At 43.1% G+C, this 24,461-nt stretch overlaps 1 protein-coding gene across 3 annotated transcripts in view; it reads right to left on the bottom strand.

Annotated features, from left to right (window-relative positions):
• Positions 1 to 200: 200 nt before the first annotated feature.
• The window catches only part of TSPAN9 (tetraspanin 9), a 193,014-nt gene continuing 168,753 nt past the window's right edge, over positions 201 to 24,461 (bottom strand). For all 3 annotated transcript variants that reach the window (XM_075164019.1, XM_075164009.1, XM_075164001.1), the window contains exons 3-8: positions 6,070 to 6,261; positions 4,365 to 4,439; positions 2,702 to 2,803; positions 1,967 to 2,098; positions 1,763 to 1,846; positions 201 to 964 (exon numbers count right to left, since the gene is read on the bottom strand). In XM_075164019.1, coding sequence (XP_075020120.1) covers positions 893 to 964; positions 1,763 to 1,846; positions 1,967 to 2,098; positions 2,702 to 2,803; positions 4,365 to 4,439; positions 6,070 to 6,261 — 657 coding nt within the window. In that variant the 3' untranslated portion in view covers positions 201 to 892. The remainder of the gene's footprint in view (positions 965 to 1,762; positions 1,847 to 1,966; positions 2,099 to 2,701; positions 2,804 to 4,364; positions 4,440 to 6,069; positions 6,262 to 24,461) is intronic.

Below are 24,461 nucleotides of genomic sequence, written 5' to 3'. Positions count from 1 at the left end.
GACATCAGAGCAGCCAGACTGCTTTGGGTGAGTAAAAGCATTGGAACTTTGCCTCACAGGACTAGGAAGCTCACCATCTGATCCACTGGGAAGGCATTGCATTCCATCTAAGAAAAGAGCCTCTGATTTGAAAGGAACCACCTTTGTTACAGTAAGGGCACTGAGACCCTGATAAAGGTAGATGATGCCTCCCCATGGACTTGAGAAAAGTTATGTCTTTATTTGCCCGCACCAACTGTCAACTTTGAAAGACATGTCTTCTGGATATCGCACAGTGGTTCCCAAATTAATGTACAATAAATGTGTAAAACCAGAAACAGCAAGAAGTTATAAGTCAGGCAACTAAATTCTAAGCTATATCCATCATAATAATAATCATCATCATCATCATCATCATAAAAAAGTATACACCGGAAGGTACAAGAAGCTGCAAAGCAAAGCAGCTCCAATTCCTAGAACTCTCAGTTAGAGTGGCTTTTCCGAGTCTTCCAGTAAATCGGACATGAGGGTTGAAAACTTAATGGAAGACTTTGAATAATTCTCCCTTGAAGTGGAACACACGTAAGTTTTGCACATACAGTATGGATTAGTAAAGCAAAACATTTTCTTAAGTTAAGAAACATTCTTAGAACAGATCTATGATTTTGTGTAGAAAATCCATTTGTTTGGGGGGATTGCCCCCCTCTTTGGCAAATAAATGGCAAATGTGAAACAGACAAAAAAATGAGTCAAATAACAAGTTGTGATAATAACTGGACAAGTAACAACAAAGTAGATCGGTCAATGGGACGGATTCCCTCAGCAGGGCTAGGCTTGATACCCTTTGTGGTCATTCCTTTTGTTCATTTTTATGATGAGACAGAAGGGTTGATGTGATAACGTTTCAGAGGCTTTAGGCATCATATTTTTTGCCAGTCCTGTGAATCTGCTGGAAGAGTGTCATGGAGAAGGCCATGCCAAGAATCTGAAGGAAAACAAACAATAAGGGCTTCAGTACAGGGAGACTGCCAAAACTGCACTGCTGACCTGTGTTCATGATCCAGCTGTAGTTTTAAAAGTCATTCTACATTAGCCATATTTCTCAAACTTCAACACTGATCAGTAAACTTGGATGTGTGCTGTTCATTCACACAGTTATGTCCGGAGATGTATCTGTTAGAGCACAGATGGGGGCAAAAAGCTCTCAGGGCTCTTTGTCATATGTACAACAATTTTTCAGAATCAATACATACGAGTCACTGTTCCTTGTTACCCAACAACTTGTGCTTGTTTAGCCAGATAACTGTGACTGAAAACATCAGATTCAGGTATTCTCCCCCCAAAATACAGCAGTGATACAGGAACCCCAAACCTTAACACATTATGATGATACTTCTGCATTTCTTTTTAAAAACACGTTAACCTGCTCAGTTCAGTGGCCATCATTTGACTCATTTTGGCAATTTCTAGAACTTGCTTCCAAAATTTACAAAAACAGTTCCCTAAGGGACACCGTAACAAATGGTTAAACATGAGAACTCCAAAGTGGTGCTCTGAAGTCAAAATGCAGGTAAGCAAAACCCCACTGTAGCATGTCTTCTTTGCAGTACTGACTACTGACCTGCTTCCTTTCTGAGTAGATGACCTTAAATGAACTCATAAATCTGGCATTTTTGAAATCATGATCAAACTCAAAGCGCTTGAGCAGCAATTTTCACACAGCAGAATCAAGAATGCTGACACCAAATCAAAGCCATGTTGACAAACATCATACCAGTATTACCTGCATTATGAGGATGCACATCCCAATCGAACCAAGGACATGCTTATTCTCATCGAACCAGGTCATAACTCTCTCATAACATCCCTGAAATGATGAAAGATGAAAATTGAAATCCCAAAGTCACATTTTCTTTCACATGCATTCCCTCTATTTTCTTCCTTCCCACCCCTCCCTAAGCCTTGACCTGGGCAAAGCGAGCCTTACCGTTTTCCACACTAATTCGGTGGAGTTCCGCCCACAGTCTTGGGAGTTTTCCGTACAACATCGGTCTGGGACAGTGTTTTCTCCCAGCACTGGGTACCAATCCGTAAAGTCATTCACACCACAGCATTTCATCTATGGCAAAAGCAAAGGATTAATAAATTAACTTAACTAGCACAATTTGTGGATCATGCACCACCACAAACTTTTACTTCCACTAAACCACTGTATATTTTCAAAAGGGCTGCCACACACTTCTGTATTTTTAAAGTGCTTTGTGCTCAGTGATCACTAAAAGCAAATACTTAACAACATAAAAAAAACCCAAAGAAAATAAACAGTCTCATGCCCAAGGTTATCTTACTCTTCTTGTCACAGAGACATGAGCCCAAACACCAAAACATAAAGTAATCTGCCCACAACTGCTGAACGGCAAAAGCCTAGCTGCCAAAGCTGCAGTTCTGCCTATGCAGATTTTGCTGCTTCTCCTCTGTTTCAGATAATCTTTCTGCCTGTGATAGGCACAGAGAATCTCAGAGAGGGGTAAGCATCTTTCACATTAGAGAGTACACTTTGATCCTGGGTTTCACAGTACTCCCTGGATGTTCAAGCGTGCAAAATCAGAAACCAAAGCCTGCATTAGCCATCTTTTAGACTTGGCATGGATGCCACGGTTAACAGACTGCAGCAGCCTTTATGGCCAAATCGTTACTTTTTTTCTATTGAGAAAATATGTACCTCTGCTTGAATGATATTCCATGCATTTTTCAGTCCAACATTATTTTCTGAATTGTATAGCTTCATACCTTCCTTCAAATCTTTCTTTGCACTCTCACTGACCTGCATCATGTAAAAAATACAGAAAGTCAATGCACTGCTGTTTAGAGGAAAGGACCAAATGGTAGAGTCTTGCATACAGAATGTTTCTGTCTTACCTTCTCTCACCACAAACTTAATATGGGCAGAAAAGCTCCATCATAGCTTCAAGACTCTTACAAGTCAATGGGACCTTTCAGCACCAGCCAAGACCTAGTCTCTCCCTCAGATGGCAAAATACTGGATTAATTCTCATAAGATAGGAGACCAAACAGCTTCCCCTCTGATGAGAGTCCATCATACAGTCATCATCTGATCCAAACTAACTGAAGAGTGATCAGCAGAAATCTGCTGAGCTTACTTTAACTTTGGCAATACCCCACAGCAGCCTCTCCTGCCTGTAACCTATAGCCTACTTTAATTTCCTAATATCATAAAACCAGAGTCCCAGCCTCCCAACCTTAACATAGTTATCCCTTGCACAGGCTATAATAAATGGCCAATACAAAATCAATTGAAAAAGGGCATTACTATTGTTCTCCTTGTGGGGACAGGCTTGTAGGATTTATGATTTTCAAATGTGCTCTTCTTTCTTTAGAGGAGAAAGTTGGAATGCTTAATGGGAGATCTGAGATGTCCCATTTCTTGTATAAATTTCAGTCCGAGCCTGGAGTCCTGGATGCAGGTAGGAATGTACCTTGGCTCTGACAGCAGTGAGCTGGCAGCAGAGAAAGGATTAACCTATGGGTCCTGGTGTAAAGGCCAACTATATTATAAGATCTGTTTCGTCCTGCTTTGACATCCCACTCAAAATCAGAAGTTCACCCCAGCTCCCTGAAAGCAGCAGGCATCATAATGACAACCTGGGAAGAGATACAAATCTGGTAGGAGCTCAGTTTTAAAATCAGTCTGGACACGCTCATACTGTAAAGCTCTGTCCCGTCTTTAGCAGAGCTCTCCAGTTCCCCAAGGATTTTTCCAGTCTTACCTATCTGACAGGCCAGCCAGTTATGCCTACTTCACTTAGTCTCTACTAGATAGCAGATTCCTACAGTTGGGCTTTATGAGAAGCTGCCTCTTGATCTGCTCCGCACCCTTGTAAAACTCTCTGGGACTGCCCAGTCAACTGAGACAGCTGGTGGCATCTGGAATAACCTTTGAATATCCCAGGCCTCTCTCCTCCAGTCCTGTTCAAGGGTTGGCTCTAAGAAGCTAACAGGGTCTTAAGTAGGATTTCTCACAACCCAGGTCCACAAGATGATCAGCTTCTTGCAGAGAAATCAAACAGCTATGTTGAAGGCTATCTTAGCTTTTAGGAAAAGACTAAAAGGGAGGCCCTGGACCATGGTTTTATTTCAGGGAGGAAATTGTAAAGCTCAGCGAGTTCTTCTCTCCTGTTTGCCCTCCTCATCATTTCCTCCTCCCCCTGCAGAAGCAACTTACAGAAAACAGCCAAGATCTCAAGGTTAAACCTTCATCAAAGTGAAGAGCAAGGAGAACCCACATACCTCCATCAAACAAAAGCAAACAGAACCTGGTCTACGTGCTACTACAGATAATTAATCTATATGGCGTATTTGCTTACCTTGTCCATATAAACAAAGAACAAAATGAGTAATATCAGCTCTGCCAGGAGAATTATCAGCAAAATGATGAAAAACTAGAACAAAGGAAAAACAATCAGTGTATAGACACTTGCCAACTAGAGAGCAAACCTGGGGCTGCTAGAAACTCTGAAGACTATAGGCCTTGTCTTCTAAACCTTTCCTCTACTGCCAAAAACATGCAAGTTTGCTTTCAGACTATGCAGGCATATTGATACTATATTGCCACTAAAGCTCCTGTAGGTCTCACCATCAATGAGGAAGCTAGAAACTTACCAGTTTGCAGGTTTCAGCAATGCTTTTGTCTTGCTTTTTCTGACTGCTGTCACAGCATGCAGCCCTGATAGCCTCTTTCCTTCATACAGACTACAGAACAGATGCTAAACCCATTACCACAAAGATCAATGTGACGTGCTTCAGGAGTGATTCCCTAGCAGTTGGGCTTTAACCACATCTGACTGTCTGCTGAGTCATTATATTACTCAGCACTTCTATCCCTGACTCTCTGTAGCTGAAATCTCTCTCTGCAGGGGCATCCCAAGTGTGAGCTCCAGTAGTTTCTCATTACTCTCCATGCCCGCTAGTTGCCTTTATGTAGTAGTGGACTGCCACATAGGCATGGCATCCCCCCATAGAGACACTGGGGAAGATGTAGTATGCAGGGCAGCAAGCTCTCCAATCGGAAACTCATGATAGTCATGATAGTATAAAAAGACTTTTGTAGAACGTTGTAAGAATATAAACACTCTTAAAAAAAAAAACCCAAAATTCATCTGGTATTGCAGTTTGTGTGGATGAACGACATAGACCTCATTACTATTCTCTGTTTGCTTTTCTAGCTGTACAACATACAAAACCAAGCAAAAAACAGGTGCACATTTGTCCTCCAATTTTATTCTCTGAGGTGGTCTAAGGAATGCTGCCCAGCTGTTCCCCAACACCATGTAAGGGAGACTTTTACACAAGGAAAACTCACGTGCTCCTTAATGTCACAGCACCTGTGATTCATAAACTGTGACTGAATTGGAAGCTGCCTGCTTTGAAAGCCCTCCTCTCACCTTCTGACACAATACCTCTCTCCTTGGGGTGGGGATACGCATGATGAAGCCTCCTGGGTTTATAGCAAGAGGAGTGACCCACACTGTGTTTCCTGAGAGGGGTTCCCAACCTCTGTGCTTCAGTGATGGATAAAGACTGCCAAGGATCAGTTTTGTTTTTTTTTTTTATTGGTAAGGCCTGGCAGAGACCTTGACTTCTTAACTTTGGATCAGATGGTTTCCACCAACCTCTGACAAAGGCCTTACATAAGGGCAAAGTACAAAATAGCCATGAGAGACTTTGAGTGGCATCCAAAAGCAGCTGCGCTTAAGATTTTTCAGTCAATCCTTCTAACAGACATTTCCAGAAGGGCTATCCAGGTTGACCCTACAGTTCATGTTTAACCACTCAGAGGTAACTGGTAATAATTTGCTTTGCTCTGTAATACATTAGGACACACAGTAACAAGGATACATTTGCTAATATGCCAATGATATCACTGTGACCAAAGCTGTGGGATGTCATACTGCAAGCATACAAAAGATTGAAAGCCAAGGGCAATATCACGATGATCCACAAGACATTTAAATAAAATAATAACAAAGCAATAATCACTGTTCTTAGTGAAAAGAAGTATTGATGTCTTACACTCAACAGGAGGCACTTGTTTTCCTTGATAGCACCTAGGCAGCCCAGAAAGCCGGTCACCATGATGACCGTACCAATGGCAATGACTAGGTTGGCAGCTGAAAGCGACGGAAAGCTAGGAGAAAATGTGGCGAAGTTTCCTTGCGACACTGACAGCCAGATGCCCACACCCAGCAGCCCACAGCCACATAACTGCAAAGAGATAAACAAAAGAAAGGTTTCAGCATTAAAATAAATGGCACTGGCTCCTTCCCCCCCACTCTGAAAGGGAAGAATTTCTTAAGCAAATTCTCAGGTAACTGTTCTGCAGTAATGCTCTCACTGGCTTGGTGCTGAAACGAAGTGAAACTAAATGTTCTTACCTAGACTTGGTCATGTCGCCTATACTTATAAATCTATTCAAAAGCCACTGGATGGCAGAATTCTCTTTTTAAAGAATCAGCACCTGAAACCAGGGCTACCCATTGATCTCCCAACAGCACAACCCAATGCAGTTTTTCTGTAGGAAGATAAAAAACATTATTTGAAAGAATGCTCCATTGCACTTATTTCTGCAGTCATCTGCAATGTCTCAGAGTATCCAGCCCCGTATTTCCTCATCCTAGGGCATGCAAGGAAGTCCTGGAGATAATTACAATCAATAGTATCATTTCAATAAATATTTGTCATAAAATGCCCAGTCCCAGTAGCCACATTGGATTTTAGTATGAGTTCTCATTGCTTGATTGTTGTTTGCCAGTGTTCAATGTCACAAAAATCAGATTTCTAGGTTTATTACCTACAGGAAGCTCAACTTCTGCTACTCTCTGTCAGTGAGAAAACCTGAAGGAAATGCAAAGTTGCTAATAAAACATAAAATTAACTTCACTTTGCTTCTCACTCTTAACAATACCATGTCTGATTAAGGAAATAAGGTTTCCCACCCTAAGTCATGTGGCAGGTCTTCAGAACAATGGCCAAGTGTTGCACTACAGGGGGCCTAAAAGCTGGCCATCTTTCAGTACTTGCTCAAAATGGCTGTTATACAACTTTCCATCTGATTTGTGATCACTATGCAGTGAAATCAGCAGTAGGAGTTAGTTGCACTTTCATTAAATCCGTGAGCTACTAAACAGCACTATTACAGTTTTCTGCCAAATCTAGGCTTTGCCAAGGTCAGAGGTGAAATTCACATCACCTTCACTGGCAGGGGGATCAGAGTACATATCCCCCCCCCAGCTCAGAGTATTTTGCTCCAATTTACTTGGACCACTGCACGGGAAAAACAAAACAGCACCTAATCATGACTCACAGTGATATCCAAAGCTGCTGGTGCTCACCTGTCAGCAGTGAGGAACAAGAAGAACAAAAGTTCTTGCCGTCTAGCAGGTTCACCACACCCAGCCCACCCCATTGTGCTTGCATAAACTTACAACTTTTACTCAAACTGGAAACTCAAAGTCCACTAAAACAGGGTTCAGTCCTGCCTTGTGATGAGCAGTAATCTGGCATGGTGAAGAGCTACAGACATAGAATCATTGAATCATTAAGGTTGGAAAAGACCTCTAGATCATCGAGTCCAACCATCAACCCAACACCACCATGCCCACTACACCATGTCCCTAAGCGCCTCATCTACAGGTCTTTTAAATACTTCCAGGGTTGGTGACTCAACCACTTCCCTGGGCAGCCTATTCCAAGGCCTGACCACTCTTTCAGTAAAGAAATTTCTCCTAATGTCCAATCTAAACCTCCCTTGGCGCAACTTGAGGCCATTTCCTCTCATCCTATCATCAGTTACTTGGGAGAAGAGACCAAGACCCACCTCGCTACAACCTCCTTTCAGGTAGTTGTAGAGCGCGATGAGGTCTCCCCTCAGCCTCCTCTTCTCCAGGCTAAACAGTCCCAGTTCCCTCAGCCGCTCCTCATAAGACTTGTGCTCCAGGCCCTTCACCAGCTTCGTTGCCCTTCTCTGGACACGCTCCAGCACCTCCATGTCCTTCTTGTAGTGAGGGGCCCAAAACTGAACACAGTATTCGAGGTGCGGCCTCACCAGTGCCGAGTACAGGGGCACAATCACCTCCCTGCTCCTGCTGGCCACACTATTTCTGATACAGGCCAGGATGCCATTGGCCGTCTTGGTCACCTGGGCACACTGCCGGCTCATGTTCAGCCACCTGTCAACCAGCACCCCCAGGTCCTTTTCCTCTGGGCAGCTTTCCAGCCACTCTTCCCCAAGCCTGTAGCCTTGCATGGGGTTGTTGTGGCCTAAGTGCAGGACCCGGCACTTGGCCTTGTTGAACCTCATACAGTTGGCCTCAGCCCATCGATCCAGACTGTCCAGGTCCCTCTGCAGAGCCTTCCTACCCTCGAGCAGATCAACGCTCCCGCCCAACTTGGACCTAACTTTTTGGGCAAATATCCCCACTTCTGTCTGAGGTAATTTTACCAGCAGGGCAGATAGTTTGGGGTACAACTGGCTCCTTTTGGTTTTGCTGCTTCACAGAACATGAAAGAAAAACTAGAATAGTATTTTCTTGCATTCATGTCACTTTACCTATGAGTCAGGCTTATGTTTTCATAATCATATGCATAATTATTTTCTTTTACTTCCACTGTGACCCTTCTGTCCCCTCTGAGCCCCCTTCTTAGTTTGCTTGAAACTTTTGAAACTGCTTTGCATCTAGGGAGATTCACCAGTTTGGTGAAGAATTGTGACCAGGAGTAGGCCTTATGCAAGATGCTCACAGGCATTCCCATGGGAGGCAGAGTAAAGCATCTCCCAATGCTCCAAGTCCACAAAAGCTAACATCATGCAAAGCATAAAAATATAGGGTTGTGTAGGCAGAGGAAGAGAGTAAGAGATTAACTATACTGCATTGGTGGTTATTTCCAGGCCCCCTTGCACCTAAGCATTAGCTTAGCAATCTGAAAAAAAAACCCACAACTGTCTAAAGCTCACAAGCACATGCATAACACAGAGGAAATTTTCAGCATTCTTGTAAGGAGGCTGGGAAGCACCCCTGCTTCTAAAACTCAACACACAGTAACTCCACAGAGTGAGTTGGGGAGCTCTGCATCACTGGTTGTGGATAAATGTCACAACATCTGTTTCCTATAACAGAGCTGGATGCAGCTGCAACATGAGCATGTGTAGCAGGAAAAAGTCAAACAGCTACTATCCCTATGAAAACACTGGTACAAAACATACATACACACATGCATGTGTCAGGAAAGGGCTACAGGACTTTGATCTCTTCCCCCAAATCCGTCCTCTCCAATTAATAATCTTGAAGTGATTTCTCATTGCCTTTCATGGTATGTCAGCAAGGTCAATGTACTTGGAGTAGTAGAGAACTGTGGGGGGATGCAAAACAGAAGTCTCCCGATCACATCCTGCTGCAGGACCCAGTGGACATCACCACAGGTTTAAACTGTCTGGAGTTCATGGAATCACTCCTGCTTTAAATTTCATCTACTCTGTCCTTGAATTGCTGCAGTTTTAGTGCCTCAAGCCCTCTCAGGAATCCACTCTGTGGCTCAGCTGCTTCAACCGTTAGACAAGAACTGCAGGCAGTTGGCTCAGGCTGAGAGCTTGATGGTTCTGGAGGTTAGAAGGAGCTCTCACCACACAACATTCATTTAAGGTTTTAAATGGCATTTCTAAGCTGCCAGGCTGTACATTGGCAAGAGCTGATGGCACTTCAATCAATGACTTCATGACACTCCATGGATGAGACTGTAACTGTTTCCAAAGAAGTTTCTACCGAAGACTGAAATTGTTCAATGTAATTTTCCTTCAGAACCTGAATTCACACTTTAAAGGTTATTCACAAATGTGTTACTTGGACTTTCATACTCTATTAAGCTCAGAAATCACAGCCCTAGCTCAAGTGTTTTAAAAGAGGGGAGTGAATTCTGGAATCATCAGGCCAAAAGCAATAGATCATTGCAGATAAACAAGGTGGTGGTAAGAGCAAGACCAGGGCAAAAGGCTTACAGAGGAAGGGCAAGTAAAGGACAAAAAGGAGCACATGCAATCAATAGAAAGATCAGCCTGTGAAGGTTGCACCCCAGTATCCAACTCCAGTTATGAGGATAGTAGCAAAAGAGGTAGAAGAAAGAAGCCCTTACCAGCATCTCTTTACCATTTGAAAAAAAGGGGCACAATCCTTGACATTGTGTATAGAAAAGAAAGGTGGCTAGGAAATTATTCCAGAAGGCTCATGTTAATGTTTATTGAGACAAAATCAGAAGCAGCTAATCGCTTAGATGAGGGAAGGGAGAGCTACCTTCAAGTGTAGGAAATCAGGAAAGTGACAGGCCCACTGATGCTCCATGGGATGGACATGAAGACAGAAAAGGACCAAGAGCAGAAGGAGAATCAAAGCTGGAGAGCAGAAAAATGGACAGATGGCCTCTGTCCCTCTGACAGGGTCTCAGTTCAAGGAGACCCTCTATATACATTTCCATAGAGGAGAGATCATTTCTTCACTCGCTTGTGGTAGCCACCCTAGTATTTTGGTACACTCAGGAGCAAAACACTGCTTTCTGGCAGAAGACCAGTCACCTACTGCACCTTCACCTTTCCACAATGCCTCTAGCAGGGAGGAAGCATTCGACAGTTGATGTGAAATGTTTGCAACAAAGGTCTTGTGGATTAGCGACACACCTGTGCTGTCCCTTAAGCAGACCACTATGGAGATACAGCTTGAATGCCAGACATCCGAACACGTTGGGAGAAGAGTCCTTTACAATGCAAAATGAAGTGGTATGTCAACTGAGGCAGCAGACATGTCCACGTTTGCTAACTCTTCCTGCAATCCTAATGTCCCGCTGAAGACAACCATGGAATAACTCCTTTCCAACTGCTGTAGTGATTGGGTTAACATGCCAAAGTGCACAATGTGATTACAGTTCCCTTCAGAGCTTTCTGACAACACACATTAGTGCAGTACTACAATCATACCACAGTATCTGCACTGATCATGCTCTCACTATGGCTGATTCCCAGGCCCACTGGGCAAGCTAAGGGAGGTTCTCCTTTTCCCAGACTTTTTACCTCCCAAAGTAAGATTTCTCCATCCCTAAATTTCACTGAAAGTTCAGATTACATAAAAAAATCAGGTGATGGAGGGGCTATTAAAGATCACGGCTGATCTATGCAAACAGGATTATCTACAGTGACTGAAGAGAGTAAATAGTCAGGAAGACTTGCAAGAGATTTGATAAAAGACATGACATCCTAAAAAATTCCACAAGGTGGCATCCCATACCAAATAGCACTAACAGTTTAAGTCAAATTTTATTTTTCTCCTCTCCAGAGCTCCTCAATTTTTGTGCTTTCTTCTCTGTTTTTATCTCTGTCGTTCTACCGTGTAGCAGTACTGTTGATGCTAAAATTTATGCTTTAAACCTTAGGTCCCAGGCCAAATAACTTTTTTCACTCATGCTTCTTAAAAAAATCCCAAATAATTCCACTGACTTGGGACTTAATCGCATACAGCCATACCAACCAAAGCTAGCTAGAATTCTAGCAATAAAATAGCTTTCCCATTGACACTCTACCAATCTCATTTTTTATACAAAGTGAACACTGTAAAAATGCTCTCACAGCTATTTATTCTCACAGGATCCACTTCTTTCTGTTTGGTGCAACTGAATCCTGGAGGGTGAAAGCAGCAAAAATATATGAAGACATCTTATTAATTAGTTTTTCACCATATAATTAATTAATATATGCTGCTTGGTATTTAATTGCGTGAGAGTGATGGCACTGACATGCCTTGCCCAGGGAAATGGTTCAATAGCATAATAAATTTCACTGGATTTTTCTTCTCAAAAAATGTTGGCTCATTTCCCTCTCATGATTAGGAATTATCATCCTCCAGGCAACCATCAAATCTCTCCTTCCCCAGGTGTTCATGTCATGAAGGTAACTGCAGAACACTATCATAAAGTCAGTCACATACACGGATACACACACTCTTATTTATAGGGTAATTTAGTCAAGCTATGGCACACACATTTTGAGCTTGAAAGCAAACAAAAGGAACACCAACTTTCCTCACAGTTTCTCCCTCACTTTGCTATTTCACTATCAAAGCCTGAATTCTCTTCAGTACCTTGACATCCATCTGTCATCATCACTGTGCCCAGAAAACATACAGCATTCTAGGAAACATTAAAAAGAGTCTCAAATGCTTCAAGAGAAATTAGAACTCCAGATAAACCCAGAGAGAGAGAAACCCAAAAGCAAGTCTTTCCCTGACAAGTGCTATCATCAGAGTGGGAAAGGGCCTCTTTTATTTTATTCTGGATTTTTGAGCATTGTGTGAACAATACAAACTTTGACAATAGAGCATCATATCCAGATTTAGTTGCCTTAACCTAAAGAAGATATAGTAAGAGTTTACAAGACCTAGGGAAGGACAACGCAGATGGTCAGAGGTATGCCAAGACTGACATATTGTACAGAAGGAGATTGTGCACAGGATTATCTAGCCTGGGAGGAATTATTAGACAGGATGTGAATGAAATATTCACAACTCTAGAGGTCAGTATGAAAACCAAACAGCCTGTCTCTTCAATCTTTTTCAGTAACAGGAACAAGGGGAATATTAGCAAGCATTATGTAGTATATTTCGCTTCACATAACTGAGAAGTAAGTTGATAAATTATGCCATAGGTGATTACAAGAATCAAGTATTGTGGCCACAATTGTAAGTAAGGGCTAAATAATTTTATTTATTGGTAATAGCATCTGTAGTTTGTTAGCATATACACAAATAATGACATTTCATGCTTCTCAGAGTAAGATATCATGCTTCTCAGAGCAAGATAATGCATGCAGAATCCAGCAAAACTACCAAGCAGCAAACAAGTTGGGGTAAAGAAGGGGTAGGATATGCCATTCTGGTAAGGTTTGTTAATAGAATAATATTGATAGACTTACCCTTGAAGTAAGTCATTGAAACAGCATCAGGAAACAAGAATCTGATAAGGAAGGCACTACCAAGAGGAAAAGGGATGAGGCCATACTTTTGTTGACTTTTGCCATCCTTCCATCCCATGCACACAATGTATGATGGAAAAACTGCACAACTAGGTGTGTGAGAGAGAAAGAGTGCAGGGAAGATTTATTCTTGACATGAGACTTTCTACTGCTGGTTAAACACCACGGGGGCTCTTAACAGACTTGGAATGGAACAGAGACATATAGAAACCAACTACTGAGAGACAACCACTAGGGGCAAAAAGGAGCAGCAAGTGTCTCAGTTTGTAGCTCCACTTTGAATAACTTGCCCTGGGCCATCTGTGGCCCAGTTACAGAGAACAGAAAGCTCCCCACCTTCCTCTGTGCTGTGTTAAAACAGGTGATCTTGCTTGAAGCAGAGATGATGCAATGAAAAATACATGGAACAGCTTAAATATGGCCCCCATAAAAATGGCCAAAAGCACAGGAGGTTTGTTACGAGGAATTACTAACAGCATGACTGCGAAAACAAGTATCAGTGCTGAGAAGTGATTTCGGGACAACTGCAGTGACAAAAAGACCCTCTGAATTAGGCTTTGACAGGCCTCTCTTAAAACAAGAAATCAACAGGGACATGACCTATACCAAAAGGACAAGGATGAAGAAGCCATGTGGACAAGCAGAATGCAACACCAAAGCCTAGCACAGAAAGGTTTTTCAGTGTCCCGGTGGCTCTTAAAAACCTTCCTTCTGTTGGGGTCAGCAACACTTTGGAAAAGCTGCCAGTAATATTTTCCTTTTTTTTCCTTTCCTATTATCTGTTTGGTAAGTCCTACAACATAGAGGTTACCTGTCTTAGCTCTTCTTTTCAAGATAGAGAGATTTTCCACCATTTCTCCAAACTGACTCTCAGACCAGTCAGTGTACAGAAGAGATGAGGAAGAGAATGGCCCTTATGAAGCAGCACGGTCTTCTCACTTTGTCCTTGGTTGTTTTTTTTTTTTCATTTTCCTCTCTCCTTCATTTATGGTATCTTAATGAGCTCACAAGTTTCCTATAGAATCAAAAAGCAGCACATCTTGGAAAACAGTTTCAAAGGCTGTTATTTCCCACCATGCAGGGATTTTTAAAGAAAACTTCTATGAGACATAAAGATGAACACCATCTTCTTTAACAGCTGGAAACCTGATTCAAAGACTCTTCAGATCAGCAGGAAGAGTTCACATCTTCTGTGCATTTTGGATCTGATGCTTCATTTGGAAGCAGTCTGGTGTGGTGATTCAAAACAGTAAGAGATACTGTTCAAAAAAACACCACCCTCTTTTCCTGTCTCAACAGACACAGCAGTCCCTGTTCTTGTTTCAATGCACATTAACCTAAGTTTTGGAAGATACTAACTTGATTGTCCAGAAAGATTATCACCACAAATAACAGGATTTTCAAACTATCACAATGCATTAACTGCTCAGTTGAGAGCACAATATTAACCAAAGCAGGGGGCAACTTAAAGGGGAAAGGGGACTCAAAGCTCAGCAGTAGAGCCATTCCATTCATTTACCGTCAGACAAAGGTGCTCATCTTTCGCTTTTGCAGTATTCTTCCCTGAGTTACAGATCAGAATGATTGTTCTGGAAGGAGGCAGGGATGGGAACTACATGGTTTCTACCACTTCAAAACAGAGATATACTTTCTGCAAATTAATGCCACTTGCCATCTCTGGATTTGGGTGTCAGTTGCCATCTCTGGATTTGGGTGATTCATCCATCTCTGGAAAGGGCTGGTGCTTAAAGGAGATTTTCAGGTAAACCGAGATACATTTTCCTGCTCTGCCTTCATAATCCACAGGATTAGTCAAAATTGGGGCTGAACAGCTGAAAATCTCAGAGAAAGACTCTTGCAAAGCAAGATCATCTTCTAAATATGATCCAAAATATAGCAAGGACACCAAAATCTGAGTTGTTCTTCAGCCATAGACTAGAAAATGAGAATGGAATATGGAAGTGGGTGAATATACTTAACAATACCTACTTAGTGCTGCTGCCATAACAATATGCCAAAGATTTAAACTTCTCTACAACATTCCTATAAACTGGTGTCGTGGTTTAACCTGGCAGCAGCCAAATACCACGCAGCCGCTCGCTCACCCCCCCCGCCGGGTGGGATGGGGGAGAGAATCAGAAGGGTAAAAGTGAGAAAAACTCGTGGGTTGAGATAAAGACAGTTTAATAGGGAAAGCAAAAGCCGCGCACGCAAGCAAAGCAAAACAAGGAATTCATTCACCACTTCCCATCGGCAGGCAGGTGTTCAGCCATCGCCAGGAAAGCAGGGCTCCATCACGCGTAACGGTTACTTGGGAAGACACACGCCATCACTCCGAACGCCCCCCCTCCTTCTTCTTCACCCAGCCTTATATGCTGAGCATGACGTCATATGGTATGGAATAGCCTATTGGCCAGCTGGGCCAGCCGCCCTGGCCACACTCCCTCCCAGCCCCCTGCACATCTGGCAGGGCATGGGAAGATGAAAAGTCCTTGACTAGCATAAACAATACCTAGCAACAACCAAAACATCAGCGTGTCATCAACATTATTCTCACACTACATCCAAAACACAGCACTATACCAGTTAATAGGAAGAAAATCAACTCCATCCCAGTCAAAACCAGGACAACTGGACACTGACGCAAGGAACTATTTCGATACCTCCTTTGAGACTAGTGCTGTAACACCTGTAATGACAGCCTGTGTGTAACAGAAAGTACAGAACTGGAAGCTGTGCAAATGCTGAACCTCCTTAATTCATCTGCCAGAGAAAGTAGTTATCCTCTTCCTAGAGCCAACCCCCAGCAGTACTGCTGGGATGGTCCTGAAAAATTGAAATGAGGTATCAGAGGCTGTGATCTTTTGTGGGTCTAGCCGAGGGAGAGCTACCCTGAGGAGCATTAAATTCTGAGACTTTTACCAGTCTGTGTTTTTGGAATGTGTAAATTTGCAGCCAGAAGCCTTAGGCTTTGGCTTGGATGCTCTCACCTGGTCACATTGGAGTCTTCAATAAAGGACGCGTTTTGCAAAAGGAAGTTGTAAGAGCTGGGTTTGCTTGGTTTGTCAAGGACAGCTTACTTAGTTGAAGGGCAGCTTGGGTAGTTTATGTTGCACGTTAGGAGAAACTTTCACTGAGAAATTAGTATAGCACTGGAAGAAGTTACCAAGAAGGTGTCAAAATCTCCAGTATTAGAAGTTTTCAGTGCTTTGCTAGAGACAGTAATGGCTGACCTGGCCTAGTACTAGCAACAGTACCACTTTGGTATGACTTGCAGAGATTCCTGCCAAGCAACAATTCTATGATTTTATAATTTCCTTAGCTACCATGTTCTTCATAATTTGTGAAAAATCCAACAACCATGCCATTTCTAATGAACACAACAAATCTATTACCTTTGGAAGCCTTATGGGGAAAGCTCTCATGCCCGTTCTGGGGAATCAGCACACTTGGGTGTCTTTCTCCAATGCCTGTACACTAGTGCATGCAACACAGGGAACAAACAGTAGGAATTGTACATCTGAGTGCAGTTACAGGGCTATGACATCACTGTGATCACAGAAATAGTGGGATAATTCACATAACTGGAGTGTTGTGATGGATAGATATAGGCTCTTTAGGAAGATCAGGCTGGGAAGACAAGGAGGGGATGTTGCATCTTATCTGAGAGTGCAGTGGAAATGCATAGAGCTCTGCCTTAGGATGGGTGAGGAGCCAGTCAAGAGTTACAAGTCATATTAGTAGGCAGACCAATACAGGTGATGTTATAGTAGGTATCTGCTATAGGTCTGATGAGGAAGAAGAAATAGATGAGGCCTTTTTCACACAACTCTAAGAAGTCTCATGTTCGCAGGCCCTGGTCCTCATGAAGGATTTCAACCCCCACAACGTCTGCTGGAAGGACAACACAGCAGGGCACAAGCAATCTAAGAGATTTCTGGAATGCACTGGTAACAATTTCCTGACGCAGGCGATTGAGGAGTCAACAAGAAGAGGTGCTCTATTAGACCTGCTGTTTACAAACAAGGAAGAACTGGTTGGGGATGTGAAGGTTAGGGGCAGCCTTGACTGTAGTGACCATGAGATAGTAGAATTCAGGATCCCATGAGGAGGGAGCAGGGCAAAAAGCAGGACCACAATCCTGGACTTCAGGAGAGCAGACTTTAATCTCAGAGATCTGAGTAGTACAGGTTTCAATGATGTGCAAGATAAGAAGTGACAAGTGCCCACGCCGAGCTTCCGGCAGAAGTCCCACCCCCCTACCAGCAGCCTCAGGGGTCACTTGCCCCAGATGTCACACCCCTCTTTTGGTCACATGGTCTGTTGTGATTGGCTGGCAGGACTCGCCACCCCTACAGGTTTAGGTTTACCCAGAAGTACATCAGTCCCAGACAGCCTCTCCCCATACATTCACAGGGAACATTATTTTGGTTTGGCCACCGTTTTGACAGGGCACCACCATTTTATGGCAGGGAGCTGCCACTTTGTTAAATGTCACTGCTCTGTGATTGGCTGATGGCCATTTCCTGACACCGTCATAACCACGTGTTCTCAGACAAGCCCTGTGATTGGGTGCCTTCTTCCTTTGCACCAGAAAGCGCTCAGATAGAAAAATATATACATTATGTGCAATATATAAATTTATATACAACATCTATAAACACATATACATATATTCTATCTATATTATATATAAAAGTAATATGTATATATACACAATATATATACTATATATATAAAAAAAATATCTAAAGGAGTGTGCAAATATGTATAAATATATATTTTATCTATTATACACAGTGACACTACTTTATATATAATACTTCTATATATGTATATATGCATATATATATTTATGTATAAAATAAAAAAAGTTACAGAAATTAAATATATATAGCCATAAAACCAGTTATAAAATGGATAAAACATTCTTTAATAAGAGCTAATGGAATGCATAATTAAACTTTAAATGTATACAAAAGTAAAAGGCTGGGTTGGGGTCCCCCACTTTAGCAGACTGCAGAACAAGCCCTGACATGTCTGAGGTGGGAGAAGACTTCAAGAAGGTGGAGGGGCACCAAAAGGATGAAGGATGACAAGTTGAAACATGCCCAAGGGTTACAGACCCCTTCTAGGAGGCCACCAAGGAGCTCCCAGCACAAAGCCTGTCACATGCAAAGAGCCCAGTCCTTTGAGTGGGACTGAGAGGCCCCTGCATCTTCCCACAAAACACCAGCTTGAACTTTACTGTACAGCTGGGGAGGCCTCCAGAGCTCTCTGGGAAGTGGGAGCTGGGGCTGGTGGAAATACAGTAACCACACAGCTGGAATAACATCAGCGAAGACACCATCTTTGAAATAGCACTTTGAAATAGCATGGCAGTATAATTTGCCGAAAGGCTGTCCTTTCTGTCCTATCTGTCCTTCTCCATGTTGATGGAAAATACGAGCCATCTCATTAACCCCCACAACAAAGCTTCAGCTGTTGACTCTCCAGCAGTGAGCCTGGCCTGTGACCCTGTCATAAGGAAAACAAAGCTCAAAATGGATAAAAAGCCCTGCACTTTTTCTAGAACGGGGGATCTGGCACATATTTTGGGGGCTTCTCCAGGTGTTGCTGCTAAGAAATTTCCTTTTATGGCCGACATCATGGCAGAGTTTAACTTGCTCAATCTTTACATGGATCTTGTAGAGCACCAGCTTGTCAGGAACTTTGCAGGTCCTTTATTGCACTGTGTTCCAACTGGTGGTAATAAGAAGATGATTGAGACAGTGATATATAAGCCACACCTACGTGCCTGTAAACTGCCAGCACATCTACACAATCAGCACAGAAATCAAGACTAACCAGAACAATCATGTCTCATTTTGCATTGGGAAGGTGATTGTAAACCTGCTTCTTCAGCCCCAGAAGCCTCTGATATTTTAAGAAACCATGCCAAAATGGTAGTTGTAAAAAATTACAGGGCCCCATCTTGTATGTGAATTATTACAGAGCTCAGGCTGGCAATGGTCTTCCTAGTTTTTCAAGGCATGTGATGTATGGTGCAGGTGTTGGAAGTATATTCCATATTCCAGCCTGTTTAGAAGGGCTTTTGAAAAGGAGTTTGGAAATCATTAAGCCACACACTAAAAGTGCTGCTGAAGATACTGCAAAAAATGTATTTGGACATGTTTCCAAGGTTGTAATGGCAAGTTGGAAACTCCTTCAAACCAGGAGGGCTCAGGACTTGCTTATATTAAAAGAAAAAGCCTTAAAAGAAACAAAGCCATGTCACGCTTTGAAGGAAGACGGAAGGTCCACCCCAGCCCTTTAAAAGAAAAAGGAAGGGGTGCTAGACAACGATCTAACCAGGAGAAAAAGAAGACAAAGAACAAGCCATGCTGAACGGTGCAAAAGAAACAGAAAACCCAGAGAAAGAGGTCCTGATCTACTGCTAGAAAAGGAAATCTATTTTGAAAGGGATGGCTTTCATTCATGGCTGCTCAGAAGAATGCACCAAATCCAAGTTGGATTTGTCTGAAGTGTCCCAAATGCAGATTAGCATTGAGAAAAGTCTGTTTATTGAGGTGCCTCCACTTTCCACTGTTGAGGAGCCTGCACTTCTGGACTTTCTCATAGCTAGATTACATAGATCTGAACAACACCCTACTGTATCTTTACTGCAAGATTGTTAAAGGTGATAGGCCCAACCTCAGAGCTGGTGAGGCCGTGGTTCTCATGAATAACCCACTGGTCTCTGTTTTCAGCCAGCTGGACATTACACTGGGTATCAACTGAGAAACCAGAGCAACAAGTGCTACCCCTACTGTGCCTTCATTGAGCTGCTTCTCAATTACAGCTGACTTGCTGTCCAAGCACTTCTCCACAGGGCTGCAAAGACACAGCCAGGCAGCAGCAAGCAGTCAGGCTGGATGACATCAATAATCAGGGGTTCAGGCAACGCTCAGCTCTGATGGCCCAGAGTATGAACTATTGGGACCCCTCCACAGTGATCTGTTCTATCAAGGCAAACTTTTGATGAATGGTGTGGATGTAAAAATTAAGCTGACGTGCAGCTTTTGTTTGATGAGCTCCCTGGCAGCAAGATCCTGCAAGCTGTTATTACATGTGCCTCGCTATTTGTGAAGAAGGTGCAGGTGGCACCTGGAGCACACTTGGTGCACGCTGAGGCATTACTTAAGGGCCAACACTAAATAGCCAGTGGACCAGATGGGCATGAAAGTGTTCAGCATACTGGCCAGCAATCGTGTCAGCAACGAGGAAAGTTTGCTTCTGAGACAGCTTCCCAAGCTTATTATTGGCTTCATAGATAATGATGCTTTTAGCAGCAATTATGCTAAGAACCCTTTCAAATTTAAACTTCATGATACAAATTTTATGTCCCTGTATGTGGATGGTAAATGCCAGTGAAACCGCTGATTTTGAGAATGGCTGCTGTGTGAGAGAATACATGCAGCTTGTTCAGATGATCAGCAGCCATATGAAAGACCAGTCCCTACTGGTTGACAGGAAAGAGTTTGCCCATGGCTATACACTGTTTGCCTTTGACCTGTCTCCAGACCAAAAATGTGCTAATCACTATTCCCTGATTAAAATAGGAAAGCTGACAGCAGAAGTACACTTTGCAGGGGCCTTGATCACCACCATTAATATGATTGTGTACGGTGTATTTGACAACGTGATAGAAATAAACCAGCAGAAACATGTGCTCTTCAACTACATGCAAGGATGGACACTAAGCAGCTCCCTTGGGTTTTTTTCCCTGCAGATCCCTACGCCAGAGAAGCATTTGTAGGCGTTTACCCTCATTACTGGCTCCCTAGTGCCCTTGTTTCTCTAAGACCAGCGAGCAGGCTGGTAAATATGCATCCACATAACCAGCCTGCAGAGCACCAGCTAGCAATTCTCCTGGCAGACCAGAACCATGCAGAGTTTTTTGACTTATATGTCTATCCTCCAAACAGTGCTCTCTTTCCTGAAATCATCACGTCCTTTTTAAAACACAACACCACAAATACTGCTTTCCAGAGGAAGCAACTGCAGCATCCCCTCTCCGTGGTCTGCGGATACCACTGTGTTGTTTTCCTATGTCACCATTACAAGGGATTACCTTTTAAACAGCTTTTAAAACTGTATTCTGACAATCTAGTACAAAATGACCAGATGGTGATGTGCTTTGTAAAATACGAATATGAAGCTCTCCCCATGACCAGAGCTACTCCAAATATTTTTCAGAAGATACAGACCTGCAGTTTTGTAATGATTTTCATAAATACATTCTGTAAATAAAACTTAAAACCCAACCACAAGGCTGTGTGTGTTCTTGAACCCCACCCCAACATATTTTTTAAATGGACACTATAGACAGCAAAGGTTAAAGATTTTATGAATATTTTATTTTCAACAGTAAACTTAACAGGGTGAATCACCAGGCTTTAGATATATTTCTCTTCTTAGGTGGTGTGAATCTTGCTTCTTGGTCCTCCTCAGTCACTTTTAATTGTTCCAAAAGATCCCGGTTTGCTGTATGACATGACAGAAGATGGGACATTTCACCACACCCATGGATTCATAAAAACATTCCAGGTGTTCTCACGCTAGAAGGCACACAAGTCTGAAGGATGCATCGAACTAATTCAAGCAAGCTCAACCCTTTGATGACATCTCCTTTTTATACAAAACTTCCCTGGTTGTCCCAAGAAGAAATATGCTTGTGTAGCCCTAGTTTACCTAGGAGCATGTGTGCATTCTTCCGATACAGTGGATGCACATTCTCCAGCACTTCCTGAAAAACAGGGTTGAGGTCCTCAGGAGTCTCCAGGGGTTTTTCCACTTCTGTCTTGTTTTCTTCCAGAAAGCCAAGAGCTGTTTTCCCCCTCTCCTGATCGTTGTCTTTCACATGTGCCAGGTACTTGTGAAGAGCTGCTGTACACACCTTAGCTTTCTTGTAAGCCGCCAAGCCTTGTTTCTGGAAAATGTCCCTCACTTTAGCATCCAAAGAGTGGACTTCATCCGTCCTCATGTTTTCCTGGGGCAACGGGGCACCCTTAGCTGCTCCAGTTGATTTGCAGGAACGAGATACATTTTTCCCATATATTCCATCACTGCTTTACCAAAAGCCCCATATAAGCAGAAGAACAAAACTTAGAAGAGGATCGATAAAGCCACTGATTTGCTTTGTCAGTAGCTTCTTTCTTTTGAGGGACAAACTTTTACTACCCAGGCTTTTAATGAATTTGTGGCCCTTTTTCAGCACACGTATTTGGTTGGGTGTTAATGGAATGTTCCCCTTCAAGGTATTCAGGACAGTTTCAGAAATGGCCTTTATCAGGCCATCAGAAGCTGCACAGAGTATTGCTTTTCTCTGCCGGAGGAAGGGGGGATGGATCAACAGTTCCAGGAGGGACAGATTACTCTTCAGACACTGGAACATCAGTGCTAAGCCTACACCAATAGCAACACACGGTGACAGTCTGACTCTTCTCTATTTATTGGCAAACATCAGTCTTCCTCTCTACCCCGCTCCCCCCCTGCCGATATGTAAATGGCAGGCCGCTCTGATGGGAAAAGACCAGTTCCTAGCCTAAAAGCCTTTGGAGTAGAAGCATTTAAATCACCAATCAGGAACCCATATGCTGCCTATGTGTGCCTCTGTAGCATCTCCAAACACCTCTAAGAACAGGGCGTTGCCAGGATACATCTGCTTAGCTAGGGATGGAACCTTGAGCTTAACTCAGGGACTCTTAAATAACACCATATATTTTCTTTTGAGACTGATGGTGTGGCTCTTTTTACCCTGGCAAAAAACATTCTGGACAAGGTACAGGATGCTAACATTTCTGCGATGTACATACTTAGTAAAAGCTTTCTCAGTTTTTTTGCTCTCACAAGCAGAGTTCATCAAATCATTGATCACAACCATATTTACTTCATTAGGGGGAAATAAATGGTTATCACTAAGACTTTCAGGTAAGTCTTCCATAAATTTGTTAAAAGGATAGTTACAGAACAGTTCCTGATAAAACAGTTGCGAACAACTATAATACCACACAATATTCTCGGTCATAACAGACAGCAAGTGGTTGGCATTCTTCAAAAGGCTTTTACAAAATAACTTTTCCCACAGCTGCTAGGCCCTGCCAGAATGGCTGTTAGTCAATCACAGAGCAGTATGATGATTAACAAAGTGGCAGCTCCCTGCCATAGTGGCATCACCCTGTCATAAAATGGCGGCCCCTGTGTATGTATGGGGGAGGGCCTTCCGGGTCAGATATACTTCCAGGTAAACCAGTAGGGAGTGGCTGGACCTGCCAGCCAATCACAACAGACCACATGACTGGAAGAGGGGAGTGACTTCTGGGGCAAATGGCCCCTGAGGCTTCTGGGAGGGGGACTACTGCCAGAAGCTGGGTATGGGGCACATGTCACTTGTGTTGTGTATCAGCGGTACCTGTTCTGCTGATATGCTTGGAAGACTCCCATGGGATACAGCCCTGGAGAGGAGGCCAAGAAAGCTGTTGGTATTCAAGAATCACCTTCTCTATACTCAAGAATGATCCATCCTGACAAACAGGGAATTGAGCAAAGGCGGCAGGAGGTCTGCATGGATGAACAAGGAACTCCTGACTAAACTAAAACATAAAAGGGAAATGTACAAGAGATAGAAGCAGGGGGACATGAGTCAGAAGGATTATAGAGACAGTCCAGTCATGCAGGAATAAAGTTAGAAAAGCAAAAGCCCATCTAGAGTTGCATCTGGCAACGGATGTGAAGGGCAAAAAGTTCAGCTGGAGACTAGTCATTAGTGATGTACCCCAGGGGCCAATACTGGGACCAATGTGCTTAACCTCTTCATTAATGACCTGGACGTTGGGACAGAGTGTACCCTCAGCAAGTTTGCAGATAAACTAGGAGTGGCTAATGCACCAGATGGCACAGCTGCCATTCATAGAGACCTGGACTGGGTGAAGAATTGGGCAGAGAGGAATCTTATGAAGTTCAACAAAGTGGAATGCAAAGTCCTGCACATGGGGAGGAATAAGCTTATGCACCACAACACGCTGAGGACTGACAGGCCCCAGTGGAGGACCTGGAGTCCTGATGGACAACAAGCTAACCACAAGCCAGTAATACAACCTCATAGCAAAGAAGGCAAACAGCATCCAGGGCTGCATTAGGAACAGTGTTTCCAGCAGGTTTGAGGGATGTGATCCTTTCCCCCTACTCAGCACTGGTGAGGCCACAACTGGAGTCCTGTGTCGAGTTCTGGGCTCCCCAGTACGAGACAGACATGGGTGAATATGAGCAAGGGAATGGAGCATCTCTCATATGAGAAGAGGCTGAGAGAGCTGGGACTGTTTATCCTCAAGAAGAAAAGGCTCAGGGGGATCTTATT

Source organism: Calonectris borealis, chromosome 1 (assembly GCF_964195595.1).
Source record: "Calonectris borealis chromosome 1, bCalBor7.hap1.2, whole genome shotgun sequence".
NCBI classification, from domain to species: domain Eukaryota; kingdom Metazoa; phylum Chordata; class Aves; order Procellariiformes; family Procellariidae; genus Calonectris; species Calonectris borealis.
This window is presented reverse-complemented; position numbering and strand designations above follow the sequence as displayed.